The sequence below is a fragment of the Salmo salar genome, chromosome 17, assembly GCF_965601325.2.
Source record: "Salmo salar chromosome 17, fSalSal1, whole genome shotgun sequence".
NCBI classification, from domain to species: Eukaryota; Metazoa; Chordata; class Actinopteri; order Salmoniformes; family Salmonidae; genus Salmo; species Salmo salar.
Window position 1 is genome coordinate 44,998,715 of NC_138307.1, and position 19,413 is coordinate 45,018,127.

Here is a 19,413-nt window from a genome sequence, read left to right on the forward strand (position 1 = left end):
TTACTCACACTAAGTTTCTAGGCAAACAAGCTGTTATTTGCATGGAACATCTTTAAAGGGAAGACTGTAAATATGTCTTTCTTTGTTTCTCATTCCCATCTGATATTCTAGAGTGCTTTTGGTGGTTTTATTTGCATGTCTTGGAAGTTTTAAACATGTGGTTAAAACATGGGCCTGTTTGAGAAGAATCACTCAGAGCTAAGATACAGTTTTGTCTTCATGAACTAGCAAATGATTCCTGACAAGATTAATACTAAGAAAAATAATTAAATAATAGCTTCTTTCTGCAGTGTGATGTGTTCAAGATCACAACTATTTTACCTCCTTGGAGTTGACAGTGATGGCAATGCATTCTACCTTTCAACCACATGAAGGTATCTTCAAGATCTGAAGATCATTGAGAGAGCAAGATAATTCATTGTATCCTGAATGTATCCTACATTATTTCTATGGTTGTTATTTAGGGATTGAGTGGTTGTATTGTGTGTCATCCCATGTATGCTGTTTCCACAACAACCAATGTTATGGTGTCTCTTTTATCGATTGAAATGAACAGGACCTGTCATGCATGCCTTCACAAGCAATTGATGGTTTTACAATTGTTTTTACTCAATGAGACCTGTTGAAGACAGAATGTCCAGAAATATCTGTATCCTACCTAACACCATAATACCAACAATATAAATGCATAAAGCACAGATTTTTAAGACAGTATTGGTCACATGGATTCATTGATTGAATGAAAAAAATATATTTGGGAGCTAAATAGTTGAAGTCTCGTCTCTCTACCGTTGTCCCGTTTGGTTTAAACAGGGGGTGGGCGGTTTAGCACTGTCATACTCACTCCATTGTGTCTCCCTCTGCAAATGATAAAACAGTGTCTCTTGGGAGGCGAAAGCAGCACATCCCTGTTGTCCCGGAATCTAAAATCCACCACATCAGTCCAGGAGGACAACCACATTCACACCACTGCCGCCAAGAGATGACCCGTCCAGTCTCCGCGCCCGAAGCCAACGCTGCTACCGGGGGGCTTGGAGTTGCATAGCACCAACGCTCCGCCGACTGACCCCAAGAACAAGACGCGACTAACCCAAAGAAGGGAACAGAGATTTTTTTTATACGAACACCCAGGACTACTTATCTTCTAAAGGAATTATCTAGCTAATTTCCTTTTCCCCCCTCACTAAAGCAAGCAGCGGTCGTTGTGTTCAATGACACCATGCTCATTGTCTCGTCCCGCAGTGCGCTGCTGTCCGTCTACTATCCCCAGATCTTCCTCATCCTCACCAGCGGCAGTTACCTGTAGGTTGGCACGTGCTTTTTACCCTTCTCTCCAACAGGTGCTTGTAGAGAGAGCCATGTGATGGTGTGCATTTGTAAGCTCTCTTTACATTTTGAATCTCTATTATACACTAATTTCATTAATTTGTTGATTAGGACATTTACGCACGTGAAAAGTATGTGTAGTGTGAGGTGTATAATGCAATTTCACTATAAAATGATCAACTCAAATAAGCTATTGGAACTTATATAATAGCCTATTGTAAAATACTGGGATGGTATTGGCCTTTACATTCAATTGTTGGTGCCAAACAACAAATATCTGTTTGGTTTTGTGACTGAAAATAGAATATTAATAACAAAACCCATAAGAAAATATTAATAACAAAACCTATAAGAAAACCACTTAACAAGAATAAAAACGTTTAATGAACATTTAACATGTCTGTTGAATAGCTTAATTTAAACATTATTTGACTAAATGTATTTTCCAACAACCTAAAAGTTGTACAGTCAATGGAGAGCTGCTCCAACTTCCCAAACTGACAAATGAAATTAAGTCAATATTTTGATGGATTTATAAATAACTTGTTATATTCACAGTGTTCAATAACTAAATTGATGAAATTACCTGACTAGTAGGATTTACGCATTGCAACATGACCATGTTCCAGACATGCTATATTTGTAAAGCAACATATGGAAAAGAGCAACATGTCGCTGGATGACATCCTGTGTTCTGTAGACAGTAGGACTGCACAACTGGTTATTTCGTATTACATTAAAAGACCCATGCCCTCACAGAACGAATGATTACTGCACAGATATGTCTCATACTTGTACAGACAGACCTGACCAATACCTAAAACAGCCCTTGTTGAGGTTCATGGCTTTAGATAAAATGTGGGAATAAACAGCTATTAGTCAGAGTTGGTTTGTTGTCTGTTCTTCATCGGCTAACCATTGCTTGCTTTTGTGCATTTTAAAACCTGATTCAGTGACCCGAAGTAAATCTTACACACAGTGGTCCTTTAAAATTTATGAGGGTCAAGTTGCAGGTTTTGCTTGTTTATCTGAAGTTAGTATTTAACGTGTTTATTTGTCAGTCTCAAAACATAATCAATCAAGTGTAAACCAGAAGTTATTGGCAAATACAATAGAGAAATTGGCCCATTACTGTGATTCGGCTAATTTTCATGGTTACGGCAAGCCACACGAGTCACGCTCCCCATCCCTTTCTCTTTTTGTAAGAGGGCGGTGGAGCAGGGTCGTTCCTAACTGACTCAGATCTATAAGGTCACAATAAACAATCTCAGTGACCTGTGAGCTTGTCTCGAACCAGCTGTGTGTCTTAAATCAGCTGTGTGTCTTAAGTGCTCTATCTAGATTGGTAGCGAAACTACCTGCGAGCCAAACCAAAACCTGACTGATGTGAGGGAACACTATAGCCCATGGGGGGGACCTGTAGAATCTGTAGCTACAGTCTGTGCCACGCCGACTCTGCCCCGCCAACTCTATGCCTTGATGATTAACTATCTCCCTCTCTCTCCCCTCCCATCTCTCCCCCCCATAGGGCGCTGTCCTCGGTGGTAGCTTTGGGCGCTAACATCATCTGCAACAAGATCCCTGGGCTGGCCCCGAGACAGCGCGCACTCTGCCAGAGCCGCCCGGATGCCATCATCGTCATCGGCGAGGGTGCCCAGCAGGGCATCAATGAATGCCAATACCAGTTTCGCTATGGCCGCTGGAACTGCTCCGCCCTGGGCGAGAGGACCGTCTTCGGACAAGAGCTGAGAGTAGGTCAGTCTACCTGCTGCAATTAGTCTAGTCAAATGCACATAACTTGTTAGGGGGTGCTGGGCTGAAGAAAACTTGTAGGGACAGTTTCCCAGAAGCCGATTAACCCTATTCCTGGACAAAAAAAAAATGTTCGATGGAGATTGCCCATTGAGCTTGATTTTTAGTCCAGGACTAGGCTTAATCTGTGTCCGAGAAATCACCCTGTATAGATGAAGTAGGACCCGCAATGTTGTGGGTCGTACTTCATCTCTACTGTACATTCTCTACAGTGTGGCTGCTCCACACTGAGAAGGATATAATAATAGTTTTTGATGATGATGCAGTGATTGCATCAGAATGCCCACCAGATGAAGCATTGGTGAGAGGTGAGCATCTGATTGTGCCAACTGGGCAGAATGAGAAGTCACTGGCTTTTCCTGTGCCCCGATGAAAACGTATAGGTCTACTGTCAGTGACTAGTGCCTAACTCACTGTCCAACCAATGCAGTCCAAGGTGCATGACACAAAGCATAAACTGGATATCTAAAAAAAATCTGATCAGCCACTCTTACAGGAAAATGAAAGTTCAATTAAAGTTGTTTCTGTTGAACTTCCTTTTTCTTCCCAGTGGCTATATTCAGGCCAGGGCACTGGTTACAGGAGAGGTTATGGTAGTCAGTTCAGGGCAATACAATTTGGTGAAGGTGGGAGCGACAGCTATCATCATGGCCAATTTGGTTGTTGTAGTGTGTGCGGTGCTACTCCTGCAATAGAAGCAACGATGAGAGGTTCACAAACTAGACTTCCTCTTCATTAGAATGAAGAGTGAAGCTCTATGGTTAGTGAAACTACTTCAGTGAAATCTTCCAGTGAGAATATTATTCTTTCACCATCATCCTCCTTCAATAACCACAGTGAATACCGTACTTTTACTCCATAATATTAGGCATACGGGAACAATTGAAACTTGAAGCCGTGTTGCTAGTGTCCTGAAGGGGTTTCAATCATACAACAGTCAGTCCTACATGTGACCTCATTGTGTAGAAGTTTGTCCTGCTTCTGGGCTTGAGTTTGGTTTGTGGCATTCATTCTTACAACACTGACTGTCCTAAATACAGTTTGATCTATATTAATTATTGTGTGAAAATGAACCAGAATGTCCTTAGAAGTGCAACCTCTCCTAACTATCTATACTCATAATCTCTAAACATCGCTCTGATTTGGTTTTAGTCAGCATTCCCCTATTTTTTTATTTCCCACAGCACACCAGTGGTATTGGTCTTAATACTCTTATATAAGTTGTCTATCACTCAGAAATGTTTTGTTGCGGTCTCACTGTGGTTTGGGAACTGTGTTTAATCCAACAGCTCTGGAAACAATCACTTCTCTCACAGACAGGCGGACTGCTGGATCCAGGATTCATTTAGTTGTTTTATTAGAGGAAAGGAAATGTATCTATTCCTCTGTTCACCGTGGTGTGTTAGGGTTATGGTGTGCTAGGTGGCTAATAGGGACACTCAGCTTGTCCCTCTGCTGACTGTATATGTTGGGAGATATTGATATGGCAAGAACAAGAACTCTGTCGATCTACTGGGAAGTTATGGTAGGACTCACCTCTTGGGTTGTTGTTGGTAGTGATGAAATGTTGGATTTGTCATTCACAGGGCCTGGACAGGCTGATCCTATGGTCAATTGATCCATTCGAGTTCATGCATGTATAAAGGGATCACGGGTGTCAAGAAGTTCCTCTTCAAACACTTAATCTGATTGACCTGCAAGGACAGGGAACATACACCATAACTATTGAGTGAGACCGGAGTTTCTGTCTTGACCACAAATCCAGGTCAGCTACAGCAGTTAGAATACCCACAACAATGGAACCAAGCATGTATTACTCTACAATCAAAACACATTTTATATGCTGGGGACGACATTTGGCAGCTCGAGGAAAACCTTCACTATTCTACATTTACTGAAAGGTCAGTTTCCCTGGTTCAGACTGATGAGAGAAGACTTCAGAGTTAGTTTAAAGTTATGGATCAGTGAGCCACAGAGCTAATGGGATCTACGAGTGAGTTTGTCAGGTTGGAGAGAAGCCACCCCATTGCCTTCCACTAGACACCATGCATTAATACTCAGGTTGTTGAGGAGAATGGAACCCAACATAGTATCTTGATTGAGGCGGGAAATATCCTATTACAAGGACAACGCAATTGTAATGTTATATACAGTTGAATTCGGAAGTTTACATACACTTAGGTTGGAGTCATTAAAACTCGTTTTTCAACCACTCCACAAATTTCTTGTTAATAAACTATAGTTTTGACAAGTTGGTTAGGACATCTACTTTGTGCATGACACAAGTAATTTTTCCAACAATTGTTTACAGACAGATTATTTCACTTATAATTCAATTCCATTGGGTCAGAAGTTTACATACACTAAGTTGACTGTGCCTTTAAACAGTTTGGAAAATTCCAGAAAATGGTTTTAGAAGCTTCTGATAGGCTGCTAATTGACATAATTTGAGTGAATTGGAGGTGTACCTGTGGATGTATTTCAAGGCCTACCTTCAAACTCAGTGTCTCTTTGCTTGACATCATGGGAAAATGAAAAGAAATCAGCCAAGACCTCAGAAAAAAAATGTGGACCTCCCCAAGTCTGGTTCATCCTTGAGAGCGATTTCCAAACGCCTGAAGGTACCACATTCATCTGTACAAACAATAGCACGCAAGTATAAACACCATGGGACCACGCAGCCATCATACCGCTCAGGAAGGAGACGCATGCAAATCAATCCCAGGACAACAGCAAAGGATCTTGTGAAGATGCTGGAGGAAACAGGTACAAAAGTATCTACATCCACAGTAAAACAAGTCCTATATCGACATAACCTGAAAGGCCGTTCAGCAAGGAAGAAGCCACTGTTCCAAAACCGCCATAAAAAAGCCAGACTACACATGGGGACAAAGATTGTACTTTTTGGAGAAATGTCCTCTGGTCTGATGAAACAAAAATAGAACTGTTTGGCCATAATGCCCATTGTTATGTTAGGAGGAAAAAGGGGGAGGCTTGCAAGCCGAAGAACACCATCCCAACCGTGAAACACGGGGGTGGCAGCATCATGTTGTGGGGGTGCTTTACTGCAGGAGGGACTGGTGCACTTCACAAAATAGATGGCATCATGAAGTATAAAAATTATGTGGCTATATTGAAGCAACATCTCAAGACATCTGTCAGGAAGTTAAAGCTTGGTCGCAAATGGGTCTTCCAAATGGACAATGACCCCAAGCATTCTTCCAAAGTTGTGGCAAAATGGCTTAAGGACAACAAATTCAAGGTATTGGAGTGACCATCACAAAGCCCTGACTTCAATCCTATAAAAAATTTGTGGGCAGAACTGAAAAAGCAAGGAGGCCTACAAACCTGACTCAGTTACACGAGCTCTGTCAGGAGGAATGGGCCAAAATTCACCCAACTTATTGTGGGAAGCTTGTGGAAGGCTATCCGGAACGTTTGAACCAAGTTAAACAATTTAAAGGCAATGCTACCAAATACTAATTGAGTGTATGTAAACTTCTGACCCACTGGGAATGTGATGAAATAAATAAAAGCTGAAATAAATCATTCTCTCTACTATTATTCTGACGTTTCACATTCTTAAAATAAAGTGGTGATCCTAACTGACCTAAAACAGTGAATTCTTACTTGGATTAAATGTCAGGAATTGTGAAAAACTGAGTTTAAATGTATTTGGCTGAGGTGTATGTAAACTTCTGACTTCAACTGTACAATAATTCATTTCCTTTCCATGCTGTAAATGTTAATGTGTTTGTTATGAAATGGAAAGCGGGCCATTTGAAAGTCTCTTACGGGTATTTATCGTTGCTTTGACAGTGTAGTTTGACAGAATGATCAATGGTATAGCAGATGTGAGAATGTATCATGTGGTTGTGGGTCTATAACCCATGATAAGTTACCACCACCAGCTACAAAAACAATATAGTAATGTTCACTTAACATTTATCTAGCATCTTTAAGCGGATTTGTGTGTTTATTAACTTCTTATAAATAATTCACAAGACGTTACATTACATTCATAAACAACTTAGAGTGAAGGTAGTGAGTTCAATAAAGCTACATTGTAAGCTATAGAATGACAAATGTGTTGGCTGAAGCAGAAACCAACTGGCACACATTAAGTGCACTTATAGATAGGATAATCTACACTGAACAAAACTATAAACATAACATTTAAAGTGTTGGTCCCATGTTCCAAATGCTAAAAATATTATTTCTCTAAAATTTTGTGCACAAATTTGTTTACATCCCTGTTAGTGAGCATTTCTCTTTTGCCAAGACAATCCATCCACCTGACAGGTGTGGCATATCAAGAAGCTGATTAAACAAAATGATCATTACACAGGTGCACCTTGTGCTGGGGACAATAAAAGGCCACTCTAAAATGTGCAGTTTTGTCACACAACACAATGCCACAGATGAGCATGCAATTGGCATGCTGACTACAGGAGTGTCCACCAGAGCTGTTGCCAGAGAATTTAATGTTAATTTTTCTACCATAAGCCGAGGCGGCTAATGCTAGAGAAATTAACATTAAAGACCCAGGGCCTCATTAGAGGCCAATGTCATTTTAGAGAAATTGGCAATACGTCCAACTGGCCTCACAACCGCAAACCACGTGTATGACGTAGTGTTGGCGAGCGGTTTGCTGATGTCAAATCAAAATCAAATCAAATTGTATTGGTCACATACACATGGTGAGCGGATGTTAATGCGAGTGTAGCGAAATGCTTGTGCTTCTAGTTCCGACAGTGCAGTAATATATGATCTAACAATTTTCCAACAACTACCTAATACACACAAATCTAAAGCGATGAATGAGAATATGTACATATAAATATATGGATGAGTGATGGCCGAGCGGCATAGGCAAGGTGCAATAGATGGTATAAAATACACTATATACATATGATATGAGTAATGTAAGATATGTAAACATTATTAAAGTGGAATTATTTAAAGTGGCATTGTTTAAAGTGACTAGTGATCCATTTATTAAAGTGGCCAGTGATTGGGTCTCAATGCAGGCAGCAGCCTCTCTGAGTTAGTGATTGCTGTTTAACAGTCTGATGGCCTTGAGATAGAAGCTGTTTTTCCGTCTCTTGGTCCCAGCTTTGATGCACCTGTACTGACCTCGCCTTCTCAATGGTAGCGGTGTGAAAGGGCAGTGGCTCGGGTGGTTGTTGGGTCCTTGATGATCTTTTTGTCCTTTATGCGACATCGGGTGCTGTAGGTGTCATGGAGGGCAGGTAGTTTACCCCTGGTGATGCGTTGTGCAGACCTCACTACCCTCTGGAGAGCCTTGCGGTTGAGGGCGGTGCAGTTGCCGTACCAGTTTGTTAGGGTTTTGGGTGACAAGCCAAATTTCTTCAGCCTCCTGAGGTTGAAGAGGCGCTGTTGCGCCTTCTTCACCACACTGTCTGTGTGGGTGGACCATTTCAGTTAGTCTGTGATGTGTACACAGAGGAACTTAATCAATCAAATTGATTTATAAAGCCCTTCTTACATCAGCTGATGTCACAAAGTGCTGTACAGAAAACTTTCCACCTTCTCCACTGCTGTCCCTTCGATGTGGATAGGGGGATCCTCCCCCTGCTGTTTCCTGAAGTCCACGATCATCTCCTTTGTTTTGTTGATTTTGAGTGAGAGGTTGTTTTCCTGACACCACACTCCGAGTGCCCTCACCTCCTCCCTGTCTCGTCATTGTTGGTAATCAAGCTCACTACTGTTGTGTCGTCTGCAAACTTAATGATTTGAGTTGGAGGCGTGCATGGCCACGCAGTCGTGGGTGAACAGAAAGTACATGAGGGGGCTGAGCACGCACCCTTGTGGGGCCCCAGTGTTGAGAGTCAGCGAAGGGGGTGGCCCATCAGAAAGTCCAGGACCCAACTGCACAGGGCGGGGTTGAGACCCAGGGCCTCCAGCTTGATGATGAGCTTAGAGGGTACTATGGTGTTGAATGCTGAGCAGTAGTCAATGAATAGCATTCTTATATAGGTATTCCTCTTATCCAGATGGGATAGGGCAGTGTGCAGTGTGATGGCGATTGCATCGTCTGTGGACCTGTTGGGTCAATGTTGGGTCAACGTTGTGAACAGAGTGCCCCATGGTGGCTGTGGGGTTACGGTATGGGCAGGCATAAGCTACGGACAACAAACACAATTGTATTTTACTGACAGCAATTTCAATGCATAGAGATACGGTGACAAGATCCTGAGGCCCATTATTGTGCCATTCATCCGCCGCCCAGTTCTTCAATGGCCTGCATACTAACCAGACATGTCCCCCTATTTCCTTTTATGAACTGTAACTCTAATTGTTGCATTTATATTTTTGTTCAGCATATATACACTCTATAATACTATAGTACATATACTACTATAGTAATACTATAGTACATACAGTAGTTTGTACTGTATCTGCTGTACAGACACAGATACAGTAAGGCTCCTCTGGTCAACCAGCAGATGTCACTTGGGTTTTATCAGTGGAGTCTTACCCAGCCCACCTGTTACAAATTAGGGCTCTGATGAGAGTCAATTAGACAGAGACTATCAAATAAGGAATGGTAGGTATTTATTAGCCTGTTACAGGTTAATTACATTTGACTAGTATAAGGCCGAACTGCAGTCAGGTCACCTAGTAATGTAAAGTGTGGATGAATTTTGTTGTAGTGGGCCACAAGCCTTTCATTAGGCCACAACATAAAAAACTATACTGTATTGTAACATAAACTCATACTCATACTATGCACTACAACTCACCTAGGACTAGTGCAAGATAACTCTTTGCCGCTCTCTCCCTCTCTCTCCTCCCCAGGTAGCCGAGAGGCGGCGTTCACCTATTCCATCACGGCAGCTGGCGTGGCACATTCGGTGACAGCGGCGTGTAGTCAGGGCAACCTGAGCCAGTGTGGCTGCGACAGGGAGAAGCAGGGCTACCATGACCAGGAGGAGGGCTGGAAGTGGGGAGGCTGCTCAGCCAACATCAAGTACGGCGTGGAGTTCTCCAGACGCTTCGTGGATGCCCGAGAGATCAAGAAGAATGCCCGACGTCTGATGAACCTGCATAATAATGAGGCAGGACGAAAGGTAAAGTGACTGACACTGCTTGTCTTGTTGTCTGGGGTTTTAAGACACCTAACAAACATGTAGTTGTTTCTGTAGTGATCTAGAATATCAGACAATAGAATATAATACAACTCAATCAGGAAAGTATACTGAACAAAAATATAAATGCAACATGCAAAGTGTTGGTCCCTTTGTTTCATGAGGTGAAATAAAAAGATCCCGTAAATGTTCCATATGCACAAAAAGTGTATTTCTCTCAAATTTTGTGCAGAGATTTGTTCACATCCATGTTAGTGAGCATTTGTCATTTGTCAAGATAATCCATCCACCTGATAGGTGTGGCATATCAAGAAGCTGATTAAACAGCATGATCATTACACAGGTGCACCTTGTGCTGGGGACAATAAAAGGCCACTCTAAAATGTGCAGTTTTCTCAGACAACACGAATGTCTCAAGTTTTGAAGGAGGGTGCAATTCGCATGCTGACTGCAGTAATATCCACCAGAGCTGTTGCCAGATATATAGTATAGTATGTCCAACCAGCCTCACAACCGACCTCTACATCCGGCTTCTTTACCTGCGGGATCGTATGAGACCAGCCAACCGGACAGCTGATGAAACTGTGGGTTTGCACAACCAGAGAATTTCTGCACAAATTGTCAGAAACTGCCTCAGAGAAATTCATCTGTCTGCTCGTCTTCCTCACCAGGGTCATGACCTGACTGCAGTTCGGCGTCATAACCAAGTGGGCAAATGCTCACCTTCGATGGCCACTGGCACGCTAGAGAAGTGTGCTCTTCACTGATGAATCCCGTTTGTTTTCTCTGGATTGATGTGTATGACAGCGTGTTCCAGTTCCCAGCAATATCCAGCAACTTCGCACAGCCATTGAAGAGTGGGACAACATTCCACACGACACAATCAACAGCCTGATCAACTCTATGCGAAGGAGATGGTTTTCTGATCCACGCCCCTACCTTTTTTTAAAGGTATCTATGACCAACAGATGCATATCTGTATTCCCAGTCATGTAAAATCTATAGATTAGGGCCTAAGGAATTTATTTAAATTGACTGATTTCCTTATATGAACTGTAACGCAGTAAAATCTTTGAAATTGTTGCATGTTGCATTTATATATTTTTTCAGTGTAAATATAAGTTCAGAGGAGACTGCATACTAGTTTAAAAACAAAGGGTTTCAGAATGTGTGTGTGTGAGAGAGCACATGCGTGTGTGCCTGCCCATGTGTGGGTGTGTGCGTGAACTCGCCCCTGTGTGTATGTATGTGTGAGCGGAGGGAACGCAAGGCCGGGCAAACCGGTTGCCAAATGGAGTTCTGCCATAACCCTGCAGTCCCATTCATTGAAATACAGAGCATTAAGTCAGGATACAGGATATTATTGCAAAGTCTCTCTCTCTTCCTCTCTCGATGGCAGCCCCCAAAACCATGCTGCTGCACCACTGCACACACTGAACCAACCTAATCAAGAGCGAATTCCCCTAACTTGATAGCAGGGCAGATCAAGAGCAACAGGCTTGATACACTGATACACTCGTACATGATAGGCTAGTAGGCTACAGTACTGGCCACCCAGTTAGAAGTTTTTAATTCCTATTGACAATGCATCTAATGTCAACACTGATAGATATTGCTTTGTGTTAGAATTTTCTATTATTTTTGGGGGAACATTAGTCTACATAAATATTTCAGATTTGTTCACAACTAAACTCACATTTCTGGCCCTCGCTACATATTCTGGCCTTCACTACATATTCGTCGCCAGACCCACTCGCTCCAGGTCATCCATAAGTCTTTGCTAGGTAAAGCTCCGCCTTATCTCAGCTCACTGGTCACGATAACAACACCCACCCATAGCACGCGCTCCAGCAGGAAAATCTCACTGGTCATCCCCAAAGCCAACACCTCTTTTGGCCGCCTTTCCTTCCAGTTCTCTGCTGCCAATGACTGGAACGAATTGCAAAAATCGCTGAAGCTGGAGACTTATATTTCCCTCACATACTTTAAACATCAGCTGAGCAGCTAACTGATCGCTGCAGCTGTACACAGCCCATCTGTAAATAGCCCACCCAATCTACAGTGAGGGAAAAAAGTGTTTGATCCCCTGCTGATTTTGTACGTTTGCCCACTGACAAAAAATTATCAGTCTATAATTTTAATGGCAGGTTTATTTGAACAGTGAGAGACAGAATAACAAAAAAAGAATCCAGAAAAACGCATGTCAAAAATGTTATAAATTGATTTGCATTTTAATGAGGGAAATAAGTATTTGACCCCCTCACAATCAGAAAGATTTCTGGCTCCCAGGTGTCTTTTATACAGGTAACGAGCTGAGATTAGGAGCACACTCTTAAAGGGAGTGCTCCTAATCTCAGTTTGTTACCTGTATAAAAGACACCTGTCCACAGAAGCAATCAATCAATCAGATTCCAAACTCTCCACCATGGCCAAGACCAAAGAGCTCTCCAAGGATGTCAGGGACAAGATTGTAGACCTACACAAGGCTGGAATGGGCTACAAGACCATCGCCAAGCAGCTTGGTGAGAAGGTGACAACAGTTGGTGCGATTATTCGCAAATGGAAGAAACACAAAAGAACTGTCAATCTCCCTCGGCCTGGGGCTCCATGCAAGATCTCACCTCGTGGAGTTGCAATGATCATGAGAACGGTGAGGAATCAGCCCAGAACTACGCGGGAGGATCTTGTCAAGGCAGCTGGGACCATAGTCACCAAGAAAACAATTGGTAACACACTACGCTGTGAAGGACTGAAATCCTGCAGCGCCCGCAAGGTCCCCCTGCTCAAGAAAGCACATATACATGCCCGTCTGAAGTTTGCCAATGAACATCTGAATGATTCAGAGGACAACTGGGTGAAAGTGTTGTGGTAAGATGAGACCAAAATGGAGCTCTTTGGCATCAACTCAACTCACCGTGTTTGGAGGAGGAGGAATGCTGCCTATGACCCCAAGAACACCATCCCCACCGTCAAACATGGAGGTGGAAACATTATGCTTTGGGGGTGTTTTCTGCTAAGGTGACAGGACAACTTCATCGCATCAAAGGGACGATGGACGGGGCCATGTACCGTCAAATCTTGGGTGAGAACCTCCTTCCCTCAGCCAGGGCATTGAAAATGGGTCGTGGATGGGTATTCCAGCATGACAATGACCCAAAACATTTTTGACATGCGTTTTTCTGGATTTTTTTAATGTTATTCTGTCTCTCACTGTTCAAATAAACCTACTATTAAAATTCTAGACTGATCATTTCTTTGTCAGTGGGCAAACGTACAAAATCAGGAGGGGATCAAATACTTTTTTCCCTCACTGTACCTACCTCATCCCCATATTTTTTTTAATTTAGTTTTCTGCTCTTTTGCACACCAGTATTTCTACTTGCACATCACCATCTGCTCATCTATCACTCCAGTGTTAATTTGCTAAATTGTAATTACTTCGCCTCTATGGTCTATTTATTGCCTTACCTCCTCACGCCATTTGCACACACTGCATATAGACTTTCTTTTTTTTCTATTGTGTTATTGACTGTACGCTTGTTTATTCCATGTGTAACTCTGTGTTGTTTGTGTCGCACTGCTTTGCTTTATCTTGGCCAGGTCGCAGTTGTAAATGAGAACTTGTTCTCAACTAGCTTACCTGGTTAAATAAAGGTGAAATAAAATAACAAATTAATAAAAAACTGTCAACTGCATTTATTTTCAGCAAACTTAACATGTGTAAATATTTGTATGAACATAAGATTCAACAACTGAGGCATAAACTGAACAAGTTCCACAGACATGTGACTAACAGAAATGGAATAATGTGTCCCTGAACAAAGGGGGGATCAAAATCAAAAGTAACAGTCAGTATCTGGTGTGGCAACCAGCTGCATTAAGTACTGCAGTGCATCACCTCCTCATGGACTGCACCATATTTGCCAGCTGTGAGATGATACCCCACTCTTCCACCAAGGCACCTGCAAGTTCCCGGACATTCCTGGGGGGAATGGCCCTAGCCCTCACCCTCCGATCCAACAGGTCCCAGACGTGCTCAATGGGATTGAGATCTGGGCTCTTCGCTGGCCATGGCAGAACACTGACATTCCTGTCTTGCAGGAAATCACGCACAGAACGAGCAGTATGGCTGGTGGCATTGTCATGCTGGAGGGTCATGTCAGGATGAGCCTGCAGGAAGGGTACCACATGGAGGAGGATGTCTTTCCTGTAACGCACAGCGTTGAGATTGCCTGCAATGACAACAAGCTCACTCAGATGCAGTGACACACCGCCCTAGACCATGACAGACCCTCCACCTCCAAATCGATCCCGCTCCAGAGTACAGGCCTCGGTGTAACGCTCATTCCTTCAACAATAAACGCGAATCCGACCATCACCTCTGGTGAGACAAAACCACGACTCATCAGTGAAGAGCACTTTTTGCCAGTCTGGTCTGGTCCAGAGACGGTGGGTTTGTGCCCATTGACGACGTTGTTGCCGTTGATGTCTGGTGTGGACCTGCCTTACAACAGGCCTACAAGCCCTAAGTCCAGCCTCTCTCAGCCTATTGCGGTTAGTCTGAGCACTGATGGAGGGATTGTGCGTTCCTGGTGTAACTCGGGCAGTTGTTGATGCCATCCTGTACCTGTCCCACAGGTGTGATGTTCGGATGTACCGATCCTGTGCAGGTGTTGTTACAGATGGTCTGCCACTGCGAGGATGATCAGCTGTCCATCCTGTCTCCCTGTAGCGCTGTCTTAGGCGTCTCACAGGCCAGTTGCAATTTATTGTCCTGGCCACATCTGCAGTCCTCATGCCTCCATGTCTAAGGCACGTTCACACAGATGAACAGGGACCCTGGGCATCTTTCTTTTGGTGTTTTTCAGTGTCAGTAGAAAGGCCTCTTTAGTGTCCTAAGTTTTCATAACTGTGACCTTAATTGCCTATTGTCTGTAAGCATTTAGTGTCTTAACGACCGTTCCGCAGGTGGATGTTCATTAATTGTTTGGTTCATTGAACAAGTATGGGAAACAGTGTTTAAACCCTTTACAATGAAGATCTGTGAAGTTATTTGGATTTTTACGAATTATCTTTGAAAGACAGGGTCCTGAAAAAGGGAAAAAGGTTTCTTTTTTTGCTGAGTTTATATAACTCAACCCTAAATGATAAACTGTCATCTGTCAAATGTGTCCGCTAAATATATCCGCAAGACATCAAAACTTAAATCGCACATGAAACCTCAGTACAATGTTATACAGGTTCTGGTTACATGAGAGTTCTGGTCGTTTATTCTGTCCATTGTGGTCCTTAGGAAGGTAAAGTTAGTAAGAGAGTAGAGGCTTGAACCATAAGTTATTTTCCCTTTATTTTTATTACATATCACTGTCCAGTTGGGGGATTTGAAATATGTAGTCCATATGGACTTTAGGCTATATTGCAGGGGATGCCCTTAGTTAATAGACGTAATGTATTGTAGAACTGTTGAATGAATGGAATATACAATTTGTGGATATGTGGGCTGGCCTAAACTCTTTCATACAAATCTCCAATTCACATCACTGTGAATTAAGTAGTGAAGATGTAACTCTTAGGAGTGTGCTTCCGAACTCAATGACAATGGCAGCATGTGTCTAACTAGCCTGATCCACCATCCTGACCGCTGGGCTCAGTTTGTTTCACTTCACGTTATCACCTAATTTGTGTAGAAAAACAGAATGTAAGCTCGTGAGATCAGGATGGATCAATGACATTACTCTCAAATACTTTAAGCTACCTACACACAACTATTCAACATTTGGGATTTGCCAACTCTTACTCAAAGCATGTATCTGACCCTCGGGTCATGTCAACCTTTTCCAAACCTTGTATCCAACCCTCTTCTCTTCTCTCCTCTCCCTCAGATCCTGGAGGAGCGTATGAAGTTGGAGTGTAAGTGTCACGGCGTGTCGGGCTCCTGCACCACCAAGACCTGCTGGATCACCTTACCCAAGTTCCGGGAGATTGGCTACATCCTGAAAGAGCGCTACAGCGAGGCGGTCCAAGTCGAACCGGTCCGGGCCTCCCGTCTCCGCCAACCCTCCTTCCTTCGGCTGAAGGAGGCGCGGGGCTACCAGAAACCCACGGACACAGATCTGGTCTACCTGGAGAGATCTCCTAACTACTGCGAGGAGGACACGGCGACAGGGAGCACAGGGACGCGGGGGAGGCTGTGTAACCACACGTCACCCCATACTGACAGCTGCAATCTGATGTGTTGTGGTAGAGGCCACAACACCCACCAGTATACCCGCGTGTGGCAGTGCAACTGCAAGTTCCAGTGGTGCTGTTTTGTGAAGTGTAACACATGTAGTGAGAAGTCTGAGGTGTTCACCTGCAAATAAAGGATGGATGGACGGCCAGATGGATGGAGGAGGGGGACGGAGGGATGAAGGACGGAGCTGGGAAAAGGGACAAGGCAAGGCCATGAGAGAGGATACAAGGAAGGAAAAAAGGATACTAGGACGTGGACTTAGTGGGGAAAGACTTCAGGAGGGACTCTACAGAGTGGACTTGGAAAATTGTTTGATTCTTCACGGCTTCATTTTGCACATTGGACGTCCTATTTGATTTTAAAGAACAAAGAAAAGATTAAATGTACTAAAATGACAGAGAAAATACTTTGAGAAGTAGGCAAATAATGTTCTTCTTATGTGCTGACTGGAAAACTGTGATGCAGATATACTATGTGTTACAGGATATTGATGAAGTGCAAGGATTGTGGTTGTTCGTTTTTCTGTCTCCAACCAAGCAAATCTGTTATTGGAAACATTGTGGACCCAAACTTTATCAAGTGCAGTTTTCACCTCCTCGGTAACACTGCTCAAAAAAGCAAAATAATCTCGACATCTGAAACAGGGAAGAAAAAACCCCGGATTAACTGACATAATTACAACCTCAAACTGGAAACGGTACATCAGCAAAGTGCCTTTTGACTGCGATGCGAGATGGATGGAGAGAAAGGAGCGTGGTTTCAATAGACTGACGTTGAAATGGTGGTGTACCTTGACTATCCAGTCACACTGTAATTACAATGCTTTCAGAAACCATTCACACCCCTTGATTTTTTTGTGTAGTGTTACAAAGTGGTATTAAAATGGATTTGTAATTTCCTGTCAACGATATACACAAAATACTCTATAATGTCAAAGTGGAAGAAAAATTCTAACATTTGTAGAAAACTCATGAAAAATAAAACACGAATACATCTTGATTAAATAAGTATTCAACCCTCTGAGTCAATACATGTTAGAATCACCTTTGGCAGCGATTATATCTGAGTCTTTCTGGGTAAGTCTCTAAGAGCATTCCACACTTGGATTGTGCAACATTTGTCAATCATTTTATTCAAAATTCTTATAGCTCTGTCAAATTGGTTGCTGATCATTGCTAGACAACCATTTTCAGGTCTTGCCATAGATTTTCAAGCAGATATAAGTCAAAACTGTAACTCGGCAACTCATTCACTGTCTTCCTGGTAAGCAATTCCAGTATAGATTTGGCCATGTGTTTTAGGTTATTGTCAACAACAAAACATTTGATGAAAATGTAAGTTGCTCTGGATAAGATGGAAATGTAAATGTTGAAAGGTGAATTAATCTCCCATTGTCTGGTGGAAAACAGACTGAACCATGTTTTCCTCTAGGATTTTACCAGTGCTTAGCTCCATTCCATTTATTTTTATCCTGAAAAACTCCCCAGTCCTTAATGATTGCAAGCATACACATAACATGATGCATACACCACTATGCTTGAAAATATGGAGTGGTACTCGTAATGTGTTGTATTGGATTTTCCCCGAACATAACACTTTGTATTCAGGACATAAAGTGAATTGCTTTGCCACATGTTTTAGCAGTATCACTTTAGTGCCTCGTTGCAAACAGGATGCATGTTTTGGAATATTTGTATTCTGTACAGTACAGGCTTCTTTCTTTTCACTCTGTCAATTAGGTTAGTATTGTGGAGTAACCACAATGTTGTTGATCCATCCTCAGTGTTCTATCACAGCCATTAAACTCTGTAACTGTTTTAAAGTCACCATTGGCCTCATGGTGAAATCCCAGAGCGGTTTCCTTCCTCTCCGGGAACGGAGTTAAAAACGGCACCTGTATCTTTGTAGTTACTGGGTGTATTGATACATCATCCAAAGTGTAATTAATAACTTCACCATGCTCAAAGGGATATTCAATGTCTGCTTTTTTTTTTTTACCCATCTACTAATAGGTGCCCTTCTTTGTGAGGGATTGTAAAACTTTTCAGAAAACAGAATTCCACTTTGACATTATTATGGGGTCATCCATTTTCAATTCAGGCTGTAACACAACAAAATGTGGAAAATGTCAAGGGCTATGGATATCTTCTGAAGGCACTGTATGTTTGAACACTGAAAATATATGATTTATGTTAAAATATCTTCAAACTAAAAGGTCTTATAGTATGGATAGCAATGTTTAATATATCTTTTTTTTCTCTCTTTGATTGCTACTGAAGTTTACCAGAGTTAGTGTGGCATTAAGCATAAAGCCACAACAGTAGAGTACAAAACATTTTTCAGCAATTTTCATTTTCTTAAATCTGTGCATTTCTATCTATTGTCAGTAGCATGTCTAAGTAGTTATCTTATTATTTTGCGCTCACCATCCCTCCTCAATTCATTGGACATGGTTTTAACATGTTACTAGGTGAATTGGTGAGTGCTGCACTGAATCATTTTACCAAAAAAGCCCAACAAAGCAACCCGTTCAAGCCCATACAAAGGAAAAAGAAAACATGTCCCTATTTCGGTCTCAATTCCAAAATGGGGGGGGGGTAATTTTTCCCATTCTGAGATGATGCGGTGTAAGCGTTATGGAGCCCCATGTGCAATACACTGCACATACCCACGAATGCCAGAAACATGGAATTTCACTTTCGCTCACCCCTTGCATTCAGGTCTATACCAGCAGAGTTAAAGGCAACCTGTCCTGAGAATAAGTATTTTGTCTAACCATATAATACAGCTCTATGGAAAGAGGGCAGGTGCCATTGAGCTATTTCAGGCATCAACCTTCTATGTATTCAGTGATTGTTTTATTTAGGCTTTATATAGCTAAAAAGCAAAGAATATATTTTTATATGCATTATATATGGAACTTTGTTTTCA

General features: G+C 42.4%; 1 protein-coding gene across 1 annotated transcript; it reads left to right on the forward strand.

Moving 5' to 3' along the window:
* Nucleotides 1-862: 862 nt before the first annotated feature.
* Nucleotides 863-18,647, forward strand: wnt7ba (wingless-type MMTV integration site family, member 7Ba). The gene is made up of 4 exons (XM_014152727.3): nt 863-1,302; nt 2,855-3,081; nt 9,961-10,232; nt 16,133-18,647. The coding sequence occupies exons 1-4, from the start codon at nt 1,220-1,222 to the stop codon at nt 16,610-16,612; spliced, it is 1,062 nt and encodes a 353-aa protein (XP_014008202.1). The 5' UTR covers nt 863-1,219; the 3' UTR covers nt 16,613-18,647.
* The last annotated feature ends 766 nt before the right edge of the window (nt 18,648-19,413 follow it).